Here is a 15390-nt window from a genome sequence, read left to right on the forward strand (position 1 = left end):
ATATTATCTGTCTAATTATGATAAAAACAGTTTTGCCAACTAACATTTTTCAATGCAAAAATCCCTAAACGGAATTTACGAAAATATTACATTAATTTCAATGAAGTTTCAGTAAATTGGAAAAAATAATGTATAATACTCATACAGAAGGTTCATCCTTGAACTCGTGCATTCAAAAAATTGCCACTTAAAGGCTCGTTTTGAACTCGTGGAAGTATTTTAATGCTTATGCACTTGTTTTATGAATTACTTTTAGTGAGGAATTTGGATTTCGCTTGGTTTGGAACATTGACGATGTCATTTATGCAAGATGTCTGTTTTTTCTTGAATTTTGAGCCTGGAATGATCTCAAGCAATAAGGTTTGATAAGTGATGACTAATTCTTGGTAAAATTCGATTCTGTCCGTCCATTCGACCGTAAACACGATAATTACCGAAGAAATAGAACTATAAAAACTTGATATTTTAAGGGTAGGTTTATTGGCAAAATCCAATCATGGGTTTCGTTAATATAACCGTTCAAAATTTTGTTTCCCTTCAATTTCACAAAAGCAGATTCAACCGAGATAAAAATTGACATTCAGATGTAAAATAACAATTTTAAGCTTCGTGCGAAAGTTTCTGTCGATCGCATATCCAGAACAAGAGGAATATCGAAAATATATACACGCAAAAGGGCATTTTTAAATTTGACTACGAATTCGTCATGAGTGAGCTGTTTGAAACCAATCCCAACCAGAAATTGAAAATAACAGATATTGTTACGACATTATAGAACGATCTGTTTGAAGAACGAGCACTCAATAAGAGAAATGCACTGACGTCAAGTCCAGAATAATTGAACATTCGTTTATTCATACGTCAGTTGCACCCTTGGCTGAACGTGAATCTCCAAGAGTATAATAGACCCTAGAATAAATGAGTGCTGACAAGCTCAGGTGCTTTTCTAATGTTTTGAAAATACAGTGGACTCTCGTTAACTTGAATCACCACGGGACCAAGATTTTTCGTCGAGTTACGAATAGTTCGTCATAGGCGTAGTTCGAGTTATACAGGTCATTCTTGATTGAATTCGACTTACAGAGGTAATGAAATATAGAGGTGAACCAAATGGTAATTCGGGTTATAGGTAAAGAATAGTGATATTTATGTAGGCTTGGTTAATCGATCTTCTAGAGGTATGATTCGATTACCTGGCCTTTCGTCTTTTTCTCCGTGACTTTGTTGGATTTGTAATAATTAAACTCTTTTGAATTATTTACATCTATTTACAAAGTCACAATTATACAGTAAAAACTCGGTATTGAGAAGAACTTAATTACGTCTTAATTACAAGTTTCTCACTACGGTACTGAATTTCGTCTTTAACTCGTTTGTTGATTACTCGAAACGTCTTGGATTATCACGTCTTCGTCGTACTTCAAGTTTTCGGTCGTCTCGTCTTTAACTTGTTCGCGACTCGTCTTAATCTAGTCCGCGAAACATCTTTTCGTCTTACGTCTTAAGTTGACCGCCCGAACTTGACTCGTCTTCGACTCAAGTTAAACTGTCTCTCTGCCGATTGGAACTACCCTGTCTCGAATATTGACCTCCCTTCTTTTCGTCTTGGCCACACCCTTAGGGGAAGATCTTCGCGGATTCCTGGAAATCGAATATTCTAGAAGGACTAGAACCTGATAAACAGATGTAGCACATCTGGTCTTGTTCTCGTACTTTCCCAACCCCAGTAAGTCTCTTAAGATTTACAACCGACATGACACATCTTCGACACCTCGAAGAATAACACATCCTTTTTACAATACAATAACAATTCGTTCCCTGTAAATCAATTGAAACTGTCATGCCCTCGACACTAAAAGAAACTAATAGGTCTCCAAGCATCCGGTTGACCATCGCAATCATTTACAGGGAACAATAATTGGATCCTACATTTATTCCCTATAATATGAGTAGATCGTACATATTTGATGAATTTACTGAAAAATGAATTGACAATAGAAAATTTCACTATGAAATAGATCAACGTGTCTTTGTGTTGACAAGAGCCAATTGACAAATTCTGAATATTTAAGAGTTTATCTGATGAAGGAGTTTGATCTAGACTCTAAAACGTCAAAAGAGTTAATTAATTCATAGTGTTATTGTTCGTTTCTTTTTTTGGTAACATTTTTTCATGCTGATAAATTATTGCAATTATTGCGCAGGAGCATTATATTCAAGTTTCGTAAGCTTGTTTCAGAAATTGAGAATGAAAACTCCGAATAAGTTTTTCGTAAAAATTCCAATCAACCGAGAGGTGTCTCAGAGGCTTAGGAAAGTCTGGATAAAAAACATCAAACAAAACATGTATTTCCAACAATTTACATAACTAAGCAACAAATAAAACAAAATTCTATAAAACCCCACGATGCAATTATTGCATCATTAAATAAGCTCGATTCATCGTCACGTTTCGACTAGTGCGGCGGAGTTTGGAATTAACTACTGAGTTATAGAGGTAAATTTAGTGCGTTTTCAACCTATAGAGGTAAAAACGGTAAAATATATCCGTAAAATCGTTTCGAGTTATGCATGGAATTTTTTTCGGCTCGGACAGGTTTTTCCAAGAGGATTGAAAATAATTCCAGTTATCGAAGATTTCGAGTTAACGAGGTTCTAGTTAACGAGAGTCCACTGTATTGAGATATTTTGCGCTTAAAGAATAAATACCAAACTATAGTCCAAGATTTGCGGTGTTCCAAAACGTACATAGTTAAAATTTCAGCGGTTCTCAAAAGTTTCCTTTTGCTCGCACGATTCCAAAAGTTTATCCTTCTGAATAACAAGCCAAAATCTATTCGGCCCACGTTTTAGAGGGGAAGCGAATATCGGCATGAATCACCTCCGATCTATTTCTACCGAAGGTAAAATACGCAAACGTTGATCACGTCGTACATCCGCAAACGGGTATCGATGACGATGGGACCGTTAAAGTTGACAAATCATCTTGTTTTCATTAGCATCTGACGATGGGAACGTGCAGAATCATGTATAGTCATTCGACTTCGTACTTCTAACTCTATGAAGGCCGTTGGATAATAATCAAATTGTTTGTATTCGAGCACAAGATTTCAACCTTTGGGACGGCAGCAGATGCTCCGTTGCCCGAGGATGATGCGGGTACGAACCGTTTATTCGTACTCGTATTATGTTATGAATGAGCTTATCAAACGTTGAAAACATGGCGCTCACTTGAGTACATTGAATTGAATGTAACGTGTTTTCCAATGAGAACGATTCAGTTTTGAATGGTTATAATGGCAACACTGTATTATTTTTTGACATTTATGTAGGCTTGGTTAATCGATCGTCTAGAGGTATGATTCGATTACCTGGCCTTTCTTTTTTTTCTCCGTGACTTTGTTGGATTTGTAATAATTAAACTCTTTTCAATTATTTACATCTATTTACAAAGCCACACTTATACAGTACAAACTCAGTATTGAGAAGATCCTAATTACGTCTTAATCACAAGTTTCTCACTACGGTACTGAATTTCGTCTTTAACTCGTTCGTTGATTACTCGAAACGTCTTCGTTTATCGCGTCTTCGTCGTACTTCAAGTTTTCGGCCGTCTCGTCTCTAACTCGTCTTAATTTAGTCCGCGAACCGTCTTTTCGTCTTACGTCTTAAGTTGACCGACCGAACTTGACTCGTCTTCGGCTTAAGTTGAACTGTACCCGTCTTCGGCTTAATTTGAACTTTACCCGTCTTCGGCTAAATTTGAACTGTCTTTCTGCCGATTGGAACTACCCTGTCTCGAATATCGACCTCCCTTCTTTCGGCTTGACCACACCCTCAGGGAAAGTACCATCCCCTAGTCCAATAAGAGCTTTGCCGTACCGCCCACAAAGATCTTCGCGGATTCCTGGAAATCGAATATTCTCGAAGGACTAGAACCTGATACACAGATGTGACACATCTGGTACGACCGTATTGTCTTCGAACTTTCACAACCCCCCAGTAAATCTCTTCTAGATTTACAACTCCATGACATCTCTTCGTCACCTCGAAGAATAACACATCCTTTTTACATTATATGTACAATAACAATTCGTTCCCTGTAAATTCATTGAAACTGTCATGCCCTCGACGCTAGAAGAAACTAATAGCTCTCCAAGCATCCGGTTGACCATCGCAATTATTTACAGGGAACAATAACTGGATCCTACATTTATTATGTCATTTCTGTTCAGTAACACATTAAATTATGCAATTTACTCATGGAGAGATACACGCTTCAAAAACGGTTAGAAATTTCTCATTGTTCCATCAAAATGAGTGCTCATTTGTGAATTCTTCTTCCAATTCATATCCTATCCTAGTTTCACTTTATTGGCCGCTGCTCGTAATAGTTCAATTCAATTAATTTTTGGATATATACTGTGTGAAATAAAAAGAAGGCTTCAAAGTGTTTGGAGCAAAAGTTCATTTCAGGTCCTAAGATTTTTCAAACATGAAATTCGTATCCCTCCAATCCCACCTCTTCACCCAGCAATATACCTAGTCTGCAACAACTGGAATCGGCTTTCATTCCTCGATGTTTTTTGAGTTTCGAATTTTCAGTTTCCACCACTGCCATTCTTTCCCAACCTTCTGATGACTTCATTTTTCGTTATGAGTTCGATCCACGATATTTTCAAGATCCTCCGGTATAACCACATTTTGAATGCCACAAGCTTCTTTGTTGTGGCTTGAGTGACTGTCCGTGATTATACACGGTAGAACAAAACTTGGATTTTCCTATAACAGTTCACCGAGCATTTCACTAAATCATTGAAGGTAGAATCATTGAGAGAGTATTTGTTGTCAAGGACTAGGGTATTTCATTATGACAGAGAGTTATCTTTCAAACCAGATATCCGGGTCATTTTTGAAGGCTCCGGGATTTGTCCTAAGAAGCTGTAGATATTTCAGCGGAAAAACACTACAGTACCTCAAGGTCGCTCTTCGAGACCAATGTTGCAGTTCTCTTCCGTTGTTTGGCCACCCTACACATCCTTCTTTGGACAGGCTTCTTCTTGAGAGAGTACATTTTCTTTTTAGTCTTTCTCTGCTGGTCGGTTGTCGGTCTAGCTTGGACAGCCTTCCTTGAAAGCAAGCATATTTCATGCAGATGTCATGTTTGTCTCACTGTTATACCTATTCAATTCATATGGTCCCCCAAGATTTGTTAGGGGATTCTATCTGTTCAGACCTTCCTCATCGAGAACGAATTACCGTTTTCAATATCCGGTTTCGAAAATGACGCGGAGTACCAATATAATTGATTCATTGGGTATCGACATATTTCATCGTTCTGTCTCGGGGTTAAGATGAGATTTGTGGCGTTTTACAACACTGATATATATATATTTTTTGTACTTATATAATTGTATGATTTTTGTATGGTGAAAGATAATATTGTATGATTGATAACTTAATGATAATTTTTCTTGTGAAAAGGTTTTGTACCATTTATTGAATAAATAAATAAATAAAAAACGGAAAAGACATAACAATGCAGGAGTTTGGTATTCATTGTTATGTGATGGCTTCTAAGCTTCTCATCCTGTCGAACGCTGATCTGACTTTCTCAATTCTGCAGCATATTTCTCGTGAATTTACCCATTCTTTATTTAGATTAGTTCCGATGTAAGTGAAGCTGTTCACTCGTTATATAGATTGATTGCTAGTTGATGTTAAGCTGACATGTATTTATGTTTTTCTTATACAGATGATGATTAGTATCGTTTTTTTTTTATGTTAATGTCTAGGCCATATAATGGACTAGTTTTCATTTTTTTGTTAAGGATAAATTCTAAAAATTTAAGTAAAATGAAACAAACATGTGGAAGAATCATTGAAATATCTCTAGAAATGAAAAAGTTATGGGACTTTGAAGTTGCGCTTGAAAGAATAATTTCATAGTGTGACGTCACGCTACTTACACGAGGCGACTGGTATTTGCAGAGTGCTTACGAATTCATTGGTGTACAATCAATTGTGCCGTTCGTGTCCTGTTGTGTTCGTTACACGATGGCTGAAATAAAAAAAAATCCTACAAATATTGTATTGTGCCTATGTGTGCAAGCACGACAATTAAAAACCCCAATAAATTGTTTTTTCATGTACCAAATGACATGAATCAAAGGAAGAAGTGGTGCGAATTAATGAGGCGTGACTTAATTGGACCTAAAATTACTTCATATGTGTGTGAAGATCATTTTGATGTAAGTACCTATCAGTACTAGCTGTCTATTTCTGATAATAAAAATACTAATGTGTAAGTTGGTTTGAAATAAGTTATTGAGTAAAAATAACTTTGTCCTTTCACGAAGCCTTCTTCCATTATGGTGACATAAAAACAAAACTCGAGTTAAAACTACACTGTACAACTACAAACGGCGCGAGAGCCTTGGCGCGGCTAAGTATTTAAACGTAATTTATGGTGTAGCGATCACAGGCAAGTGGCATGACGTCACAGACGAGTCGGAGAGCAAAGACGTTCCGCGCTAAAATACGTAAATTTAAATAATCTATTTCTCAGTCATTTATTGCTGGATTTTCAAAATTTTTTCACTGATTTATCAGTTTTGCTCTATATTTTAATTCTATCTTGTCAAATATAGTATTATCAACATCACTAATATAGTCCATTGGCTAGATGCTGAGAGCTTATCCATAAGTTGTTGCAGTGCCTTCAAACTGCCTGCGAAAATCAGCGTATTGGATATTATTGATTTCCTCTCTCCATTCAGAGGAATGCCGAGCTCAGTATCTTCCAAAGCTCCTCTGAATATAAATTCTGAATAAAGATTGAATAATAATGAGAGAGAATGGAAACCTGTCTTGCACCTCTGAGTATCTTCGCCTCTTCTGTTATCTCATTAAAGACTCTGACTGAAGCAGACTGATTCCAATACAGATCAGCTATCACTCGAATGTTCCATCCAGGCTAATGTCCTTCAGTATCTGCATCATCTTTTGGTGTCGAACTCGATCAAAAGCCATCTTATAATCGACGGTTCATGCATACACTGTGTTTTGGTTCATTTCTCTGCATCCGTGAGATAAAACTTATACGTTGTATTTTTGAGAGAAATTTAAGGAAAATTCATCATCCAGGGACGGTCTCAAACGATAGTGAGGAACTTTTAGCTGCCAAAACGTCCCACTGAAACCCCAAAGCTTCGGAACAGTTCCCAAATACAATCCAACGAACAAATCTTTGATCTTCTCCAGACCCACGATTGTTTTCGCTTAGATATGCCCCCTCTCGCTCCGTGCAAACAACATGACCAGAGCTGGACAGCCCCAGGGCTCCGTTTGCCGTCGGCGACGTCGCGATCCCTGCAACAAACTGGGTTACAAAGCGGTTTTATCCAGCTTGTTTACAGGCTGCACGCATCTCGGCCGAACAAATGTTACATACCTAGGATGTCATCCGGATCGAGTGGCCGTTGGCTACGCGGCCTACTTTGTTGGACGGCTGTCTAGAAATAGACGCTTCGTAGAGGAAGATTCCCGATGGATATTTTCGATTATGTCCCCTTCGAAATAGACGCAGAGTTGTTTTGCTCAGCTGCTTGGGAAACTGATGTCGTCCGATTCTGATTCGTCGTCGTAGCTGAGGAAGTTGTTGATGATGGTTTGGTAGCTGTCAGTTTGACGTTTATGCGTGTGTACGGAGAAGAAGCTGTTGAGGATATTTCAAGTCTGCTATGTTGCAGCAGGAGAGGCGTTGGTCGATTATACTATTAAAATACATAAGCGTACAGCTTTGTTTTCGACGTATTATCCGAAATTCGAGGCTTTATTCTAAAAAACTGGTTATATATGTAGGCTTGGTTAATCGATCGTCTAGAGGTATGATTCGATTACCTGGCCTTTCGTCTTTTTCTCCGTGACTTTGTTGGATTTGTAATGATTAAACTCTTTTGAATTATTTACATCTATTTACAAAGTCACAATTATACAGTACAAACTCAGTATTGAGAAGATCTTAATTACGTCTTAATTACAAGTTTCTCACTACGGTACTGAATTTCGTCTTCAACTCTAGTTTCAATACTCGAAACGTCTTCGATCATCACGTCTTCGTCGTACTTCAAGTTTTCGATCGTCTCGTCTTTGATTTGTTCGCGACTCGTCTTAATCTAGTCCGCGAACCGTCTTTACGTCGTACGTCTTAAGTTGACCGACCGAACTTGTTTTGTCTCCGGCTTAAGTTGAACTGTACCGTCTGTACCCGTCTTCGGTGTAATTTGGACTGTGTTCTCTGCCGATTGGAACTACCCTGTCTCGAACATCGACCTCCCTTCTTTTCGTTTTGGCCACACCCTTAGGGGAAAGTACCATCTCCTAGTCCAATAAGAGCTTTTGCCGTACCGCCCACAAAGATCTTCGCGGATTCCTGGGAATCGAATATTCTAGAAGGACTAGAACCTGAGAAACAGATGTAACACATCTGGAACAACCGTCTTGTTCTCGAACTTTCCCAACCCCCGTAAATCCCTCAAGTTTTACAACCGACATGACACATTCTTCGACACCCCGAAGAATAACACATCCTTTTTACATTATGTACAATAACAATTCGTTCCCTGTAAATCGATTGAAACTGTCATGCCCTCGACACTAAAAGAAACTAATAGGTCTCCAAGCATCCGGTTGACCATTTCAATTCGTTACAGGGAATAATAACTGGATCCTACATATATTTATGATTCAAAGTATTGCCCATCGCTAGTCACTGCTTGCTCCCATCTTTCGGGCAATGTACGAATATAGCGTTGGAAAAAATGGCAGTATGCCATTGATCGAAACAAGTGATAGACCGAGGAGCAACGTCTAGAGAATACGGCGGATGGGTAAGGAATTCCCATTTCAACGTTTCTAAGTATGTCTTGTTCACTTTCGCCAACGAAATTATTAGTTTAGATAACGATCGCTTGTGATTGTTTCAGTCGGTTTTAACAACTCATAAGACACTACGCCGAGCTGGTCCCACCAAATACTGAGCATGACCTAAGAACCGTGAATATTCCGTTTGGCCGTCGACATGAAGCATGGCCGGGTTATACCTATGATATTCTACAATTGGGATTATCGTGATGAACCAATTTTTCGTCTCCAGTCAGAACGTGATTCAGAAATCCCTTCCGTCTTTGACTTGAAAGCAGCTATTCACAAGCAAACAAACGCCGTTCAACATCTCTCGGCTTCAACTCGTACGGCACCCAATTTCCTTGTTTCTGAATCATTACCATGACTTTCAGGCGTTTTGAAATGGCTTGTTGCGTCACTCCCAATGATCCTGCCAATTCTTGTTGCGTTTGAAACGAGTCTTGATCAAATAATTCCTCAAATTCTGCATCTTCGAAAACCTTCTCTCGTCCACCGCCATGGGCGCCATGCTGGTCTTCGACGTCAAAATCACCATTCTTGAAGATTTGAAACTACTCTCGGCACGTTCTTTCACTAATAGCGACCTCATCATTGGTATTTGAGAGCATTCAATGAGCCTCAGCCTCTGACTTCTTCAAAGCAGAAAATTAAAACTTCTCGCAAATGATGATAATTTGGCTCTAAAACTCACATGTTTAATCGAGAATAACTTTATGATGCAGATACAAATCGACTAATATTTCGATGGTGTTATGTTTACAAATACCTAAGGTTATTGTGTGACATCTACGATCTATTTATTTCGACTACCACTTTAGCTACTACGTCTTACTATAGCAAAACGGCAGAAGCAAAGTTGTACACCTAATATTTGCTGCGATGTTAGCGTCTATTCAAAATTAGTCAACTTTATATCCGCAAAACCCCTTACGAAAAATTAATATTGCAAGGAAATCTACCAATGCTAAAGGTAAGGCATATTATAATTGTGAGCACGCCCACAAGATTCAAGGAGTTTCAAGAGGAGTGGCAGTTTACCTTTTTCAGCAGATTTTGTTTCAAACCAGTTATCAACCACTTGAAGCGTTGAAGTACTAATTCGAATCTAGTATACAAAATATTCAGATTATGGTGTTACAAGAAATTTTCTATGTAAGAGAAACTTGACGTGAAGTATTCGAATTATCGAAAAGAAAAAAAATAATCAGGCATATATCCCGGAAAAACATATTCCTATAATTGTCATATTTGATTTCGTTTATCTTTCGTTCAGATTATTCGATGGGGCAGCAAGTACTTATTTTATTCAGAGAATGGGAAATTTTACTCCAAACGAAAATCAAACATTTGTTATGTAATATTCTATTGAATGAAAGAATGGGTATTTGGAATTTTAAGTGTTCGTTCCCATTGCACCATATAGCAACATCCTTTGTAGATTACATGGGCATCAAATCTGTTATGTTGATTAGATGAACAAAGATAGCTACAATTCGATCTGGTTAGAGCAGGAGCCAACGATCATGAAACAGAAAAAGAAGAGCACATACTTCATACCTGTCATATCATATTTTATATTGAATTGGTTGCACAACCTATTCTACCAGGCGCTGTTGTCACTTTGTGCAGCCGTAACGAAGCGTTTTAACCATCTTAGAAAATTGAAGTTTAATATTTTCAGCTATTCGAAAAGAATCATGAATGAATTAAGTTTAAATTTGTATTTGCTGTAAGAACTTGCGAACGGATCGTTAAAATGAGCTTTTTGCCTTTTACAAAGTGAAAACGGACGAGTATCGTTTGAGAATGTGTCGACAATCTGATATTGTGTTAATTTCCAACCCTAGTGAAAAGAAATTTCTTATCATGTCTAGAAGCTACTTTTTTTGGAATGTTTCATATCTCGCCAAAACATCCAATATTGAACTTATCATTAAAATTGTGTTCAATGGACTAGTTTAGTGATGTTGATAATACTATATTTGACACAATAGAATTAAAATATAGAGCAAAACTGATAACTCAGTGAAAAATTTTGAAAATCCATTAATAAATGACTGAAAAATAGACTATTTAAATTTACGTATTTTAGCGCGGATTGCTTTGGTCTGTGACGTCACGGCACTGGCCTGTGATCCCTACACCGTAAATCACGTTTAAATACTTAGCCGCGCCAAGGCTTTCGCGCCGTTTGTAGTTGTACAGTGTAGTTTTAACTCGAGTTTTGTTTTTATGTCATCATAATGGAAAAAGGCTTCGTGAAAGGACAAAGTGACAATTTGCCTAAAATAGATATATTTGCAGTGATGGAGTTTTTTTCTTCAAATCCATCTTATGTCAGTGCTGAAATAAAAGGAGTTAAACTTTTCAAGTAAGTATCTACTTTTGAGTTTGCTTCATCATGGTTCAACTTATAACGATGATTTATTTAAAAAACGTTTCATAAACAGTTTGTAGTTGAGTACTGGTTGTTGAAGTCTATCAATGGCAAAACATATTTATGTGAGGAGTAAAAAGTAAAAAGAGAAAAAAGTAATTTACATGTATGTATATAGTAAGTTATTTAAGCCATCGTGTAACGAACAAAACACGACACGAACGGCACAAGTGATTATACACCAATGAATTCGTAAGCACTCTGCGAATACCAGTCGTCTAGTGTGTGACGTCACGACACTTACACGTACTATGAATTTATTGTTCCAAGCGCAACTCCAAAGTCCCATAACTTTTTCATTTCTAGAGATATTTCAATAATTCTTCCACATTTTTGTTTCATTTTACCTAAATTTTTAGAATTAATCCTTAACAAAAAAGTGAAAACTAGTCCATTCCTAACAGAGCTGAACAGCTATTCCACTAGGACTATGATTGGGTTTTCTTGAAATGAAGCAGTGTTGGGCGAGGTCAGGATCTGAATGGGCGACCGCAATTTTCCGAAGTTAAACTGGCGCGGAAAATTTTCCCGGATCGAATTCTCTATAATTCGATATCCAATCTCTTCTTCGCCTAACGCAACGCGTCCTTCAGAAGTACGACCGGTCGATCACGTATTCAAGCGAATTCCTGCAGTATCGTTACGATCCCCGACCATTGTTTACCTGTCCTTTTTCGGTCGCAACCGATAAAACCCGCATACCGTTCGGGAAATAACGACTTCGAAATTCCGCCGATTGCCGTTTAGGAATGAAAACAATAAGTTAGTCATCGGTTAGTCAGTCATGTAGTCTGTTGAACGATCACTTGACCTTTTCCACGGATTGTAAATAGGTAAAGGCGGATACGGGTGGGCGTTCGGACAGATCGCGATCGCCGAAAATGATAGGAATGAGGAAATATGAGAGATCGCGCCTTGATTGGTCTTCACACGAGCGATATTATCGACGTAGTATCGATATTGGTCAAGATTTAAACAAAATTTTCATTTTGAATAGCTCGCTATCTGGGCAGCTGTCACTTTTGAAGCTTTCATCTTTGACAAGTAAATAATACGACATTATTGAAAATGGAATGATAAACGTTCCAACAATATTAGGTGCAATAGATGGCTGTAGCGGTAAGTGGTAGTCGAAATAAATAGATCGTAGATTACATACTCATAGCTTAGGCATTTGTTAACATAACGCCATCGAAATACAGTAGAACTCCAATTATCCGAACTCCGACTATCCGAATCGCCGATTATCCGAATCACAAAAAAGCCGCGAAGCCAGTGTTTGCGCGTCAAGTCTTGACTTGACTTGTCTTAACAAGTTAAGACAAGTTCCGGCACATTGCAGTCACGGCGCACCTGTCATTGTTTGTTTTGATTAGCCAGTGTGCTATTGACCTTGCTCGAGGACACTACTCTTTCGCTACGGCTTACTTTTGTTTGTGCGTGTACAATACTGTATTGTTTTTATACCATGGCTTCGAAAAGAAAACGTGTTGTGCTATCGTTAGCGGACAAACTGAAAATTATAGAGCAACTCGATAAAGGTGTAACGGGTAAGAAGTTGTCTGAGATTTATGGTGTTGGACAAGCAACAATTTCTGACATTAAAAACAGTAAGTCAACACTTTTAAACTTTGTTTCGGTGCTTGAAAATGGAGATGGAAGTTCCTCCAGGAAAACAATGAAGACAGCAACCAACAAAAATTTGGAAGATGCTGTGTTTAAATGGTTTTTGCAGCAACGTTCTATGGGAAATCCGATTTCAGGTCCAATCCTTTGTGAAAAAGCCAAAATCTTAGCGGAAAAGCTTGGTTATTCATCTTTTAAGGCTAGTAACGGCTGGCTAAGGAATTTTAAATTCAGGCATGGTGTACGCGAGTTAGATTTGGCTGGTGAGAAGCTTTCAGCAGACTCTGCAGCAGCTGAAAATTTTATTGAAAAATTTAAAACTGCATCAGAATCCTATGATCCAGAGTTTGTTTATAATGCCGATGAAACTGGCCTTGTTTGGAAAGCATTACCAAAAACCACTTTGGCTTCTAAAAGGGAATCTAGTGCCCCTGGACATAAGGTCAGTAAAGAACGTGTTACAGTGCTTAACTGTGCCAACTCCACTGGAAATCATAAACTGCCACTTTTTTTGATAGGAAAATCAAGAAATCCAAGAGCATTTAAAAACGTAAAAATACTTCCACTCTTCTACAAAAGTCAACCTAAGGCCTGGATGACTGCAGCTTTGTTTACCGAATGGTATGATGAAGTGTTTATTCCTGAAGTGAAAAAGCACCAAAAATCGGTGGGAAAAGAAGGCAGTAAGGTGCTTTTAATTGTTGATAACGCACCCACTCATCCTACAGCAGAACTGTTGGAAAGAGAGAATGGGCAGTTTAAAACGACGTTTTTGCCTCCCAATGTTACAAGTTTGCTGCAACCCATGGACCAGTCTGTTATTGAAACAATGAAGCGCCATTACAGAAGGCAACTGCTGAGAAAACTGCTGATCGAAGGTGCTGAAGATGAAGAATTGGTTTTGGCAAATCATAGCAAAATAAATTTAAAGGACTGCTGTTACATTGTAGCGGAAGCTTGGAGTTTGGTTACGCCAGTGACGCTAAGACGTGCGTGGAATAAACTGAAAGGCCTACCGTCTGAGAAGAACAAAAAAAAAGAATCTGAAGAATATGAGAAACAAGAATATGGAGAGGATGATGATGATGAAGATGCGTTGTCACTAGAGGAAATAAGAAAAATGATTGTTAAAATTCCTGGCTGTACAGAAGTAAGTGCTGAAGATGTAGGAGAGTGGATGGCTTGTGACACGTCTGACCCTGGTTTTCAAATTCTCAATGACGATGAAATTGTTGTAAGTGTGAGAGAAGATGTTGAAGTGGAAGTGGAAGAAGAACTTTCTGCTGATGTTGAAGTAGACGCTGGACCATCAGCTAGTGAAGCATTTGCCGGTCTCGAGACTGCTTTGAAGTGGATGGAGCGTCAGCCCGAGTGTGACCACTTGCAACTGCTCACCGTCAAGCGAATGCGTGACCTGGCTGCCCGAAAACGGTTGAAGACCGCAAAACAGCTTACATTGACGGAGATGTTTAAAAAACAATGATTTTTATTTCTAAACTTGTACATAAGTACATTTTATTTATATTTAAAACATGTGAAAATTTCATGTTTCTTTCATTTAATTCAATAATAAAAAAATAGTGCAATATCAAAACGTAGCTTTTATTCTCTCCAATGGCAATTTTTTTAAAAAAAATCCGATTATCCGAATATTTGATTATCCGAATGGGCCCCGGTCCCCATTACTTCGGATAATTGGAGTTCTACTGTATTAGTCTATTTATGTCTGCATCATAAAGTTCTGCTCGATTAAACATGACAACTTACGAGCCAAATTCTCGTCATTTGCGGGAGGTTTTAATTTTCTGCTTCAATATGAAGGAATCTGTAGCTGAGACTGATCGAATGCTCTCAAATACCAATGGTGAGGTCGCTATTAGTGAAAGAACGGGCCGAGAATGGTGGCAACGCTTCAAGAACAGTGATTTTGACGTCGAAGACCAGGTGGAAGAGTGGTGGAAGAGTGACGGTTTTCGAAGATGCAGAATTAGAGGCATTGCTTGATCAAGATTCATGTTAAACGCGACAAGAATTGGCAGTATCATTGGGAGTGACGCAACAAGCCATTTCAAAACGCCTGAAAGTCATAGGGGTGATTCAGAAACAATGAAAGTGGGTTCTTGAAGTAGAAAGATGTTGAACGGCTTTTCTTTGATTGTGAACAGCTGCTTGCAAGGCAAAGACGGAAGGGATTTCTGCATCGCATTGTGACTGGAGACGAAAAATGGGTAAATTATGAACCGGCGTGAACTTGGCAGCCACTTTTCAGCAGCCGAATTCATTCCAGCAGCCAAACGACCAGTGGCGTCGGTAGAATTTAAAACTAACGAATCGATCTGTTTTTGGGGTGCAACGCAAGAATTTGCTTTTTGAGTTTACTTGAACGACTTCAGTCAAGT

The 15390-nt window shown here is 38.3% G+C and overlaps 2 protein-coding genes across 3 annotated transcripts in view; both read left to right on the top strand.

Moving 5' to 3' along the window:
* LOC123679301 overlaps window positions 1-15390 on the top strand; it is a 142639-nt gene that overhangs the window by 33426 nt on the left and 93823 nt on the right. The window lies entirely within an intron of this gene.
* Window positions 12834-14474, top strand: LOC123677875 (jerky protein homolog-like). The gene has a single exon (XM_045614605.1). It carries the CDS (start codon window positions 12834-12836, stop codon window positions 14472-14474), a length of 1641 nt encoding a protein of 546 aa, XP_045470561.1.

This window comes from Harmonia axyridis, chromosome 4 (assembly GCF_914767665.1).
Source record: "Harmonia axyridis chromosome 4, icHarAxyr1.1, whole genome shotgun sequence".
Classification (NCBI taxonomy): Eukaryota; Metazoa; Arthropoda; class Insecta; order Coleoptera; family Coccinellidae; genus Harmonia; species Harmonia axyridis.

What these genes read in the sequence shown, in the direction of transcription:
- LOC123677875 (XM_045614605.1), top strand. Translation starts at nt 12,834, where the DNA reads ATGGCTTCGAAAAGAAAACGTGTTGTGCTATCGTTAGCGGACAAACTG.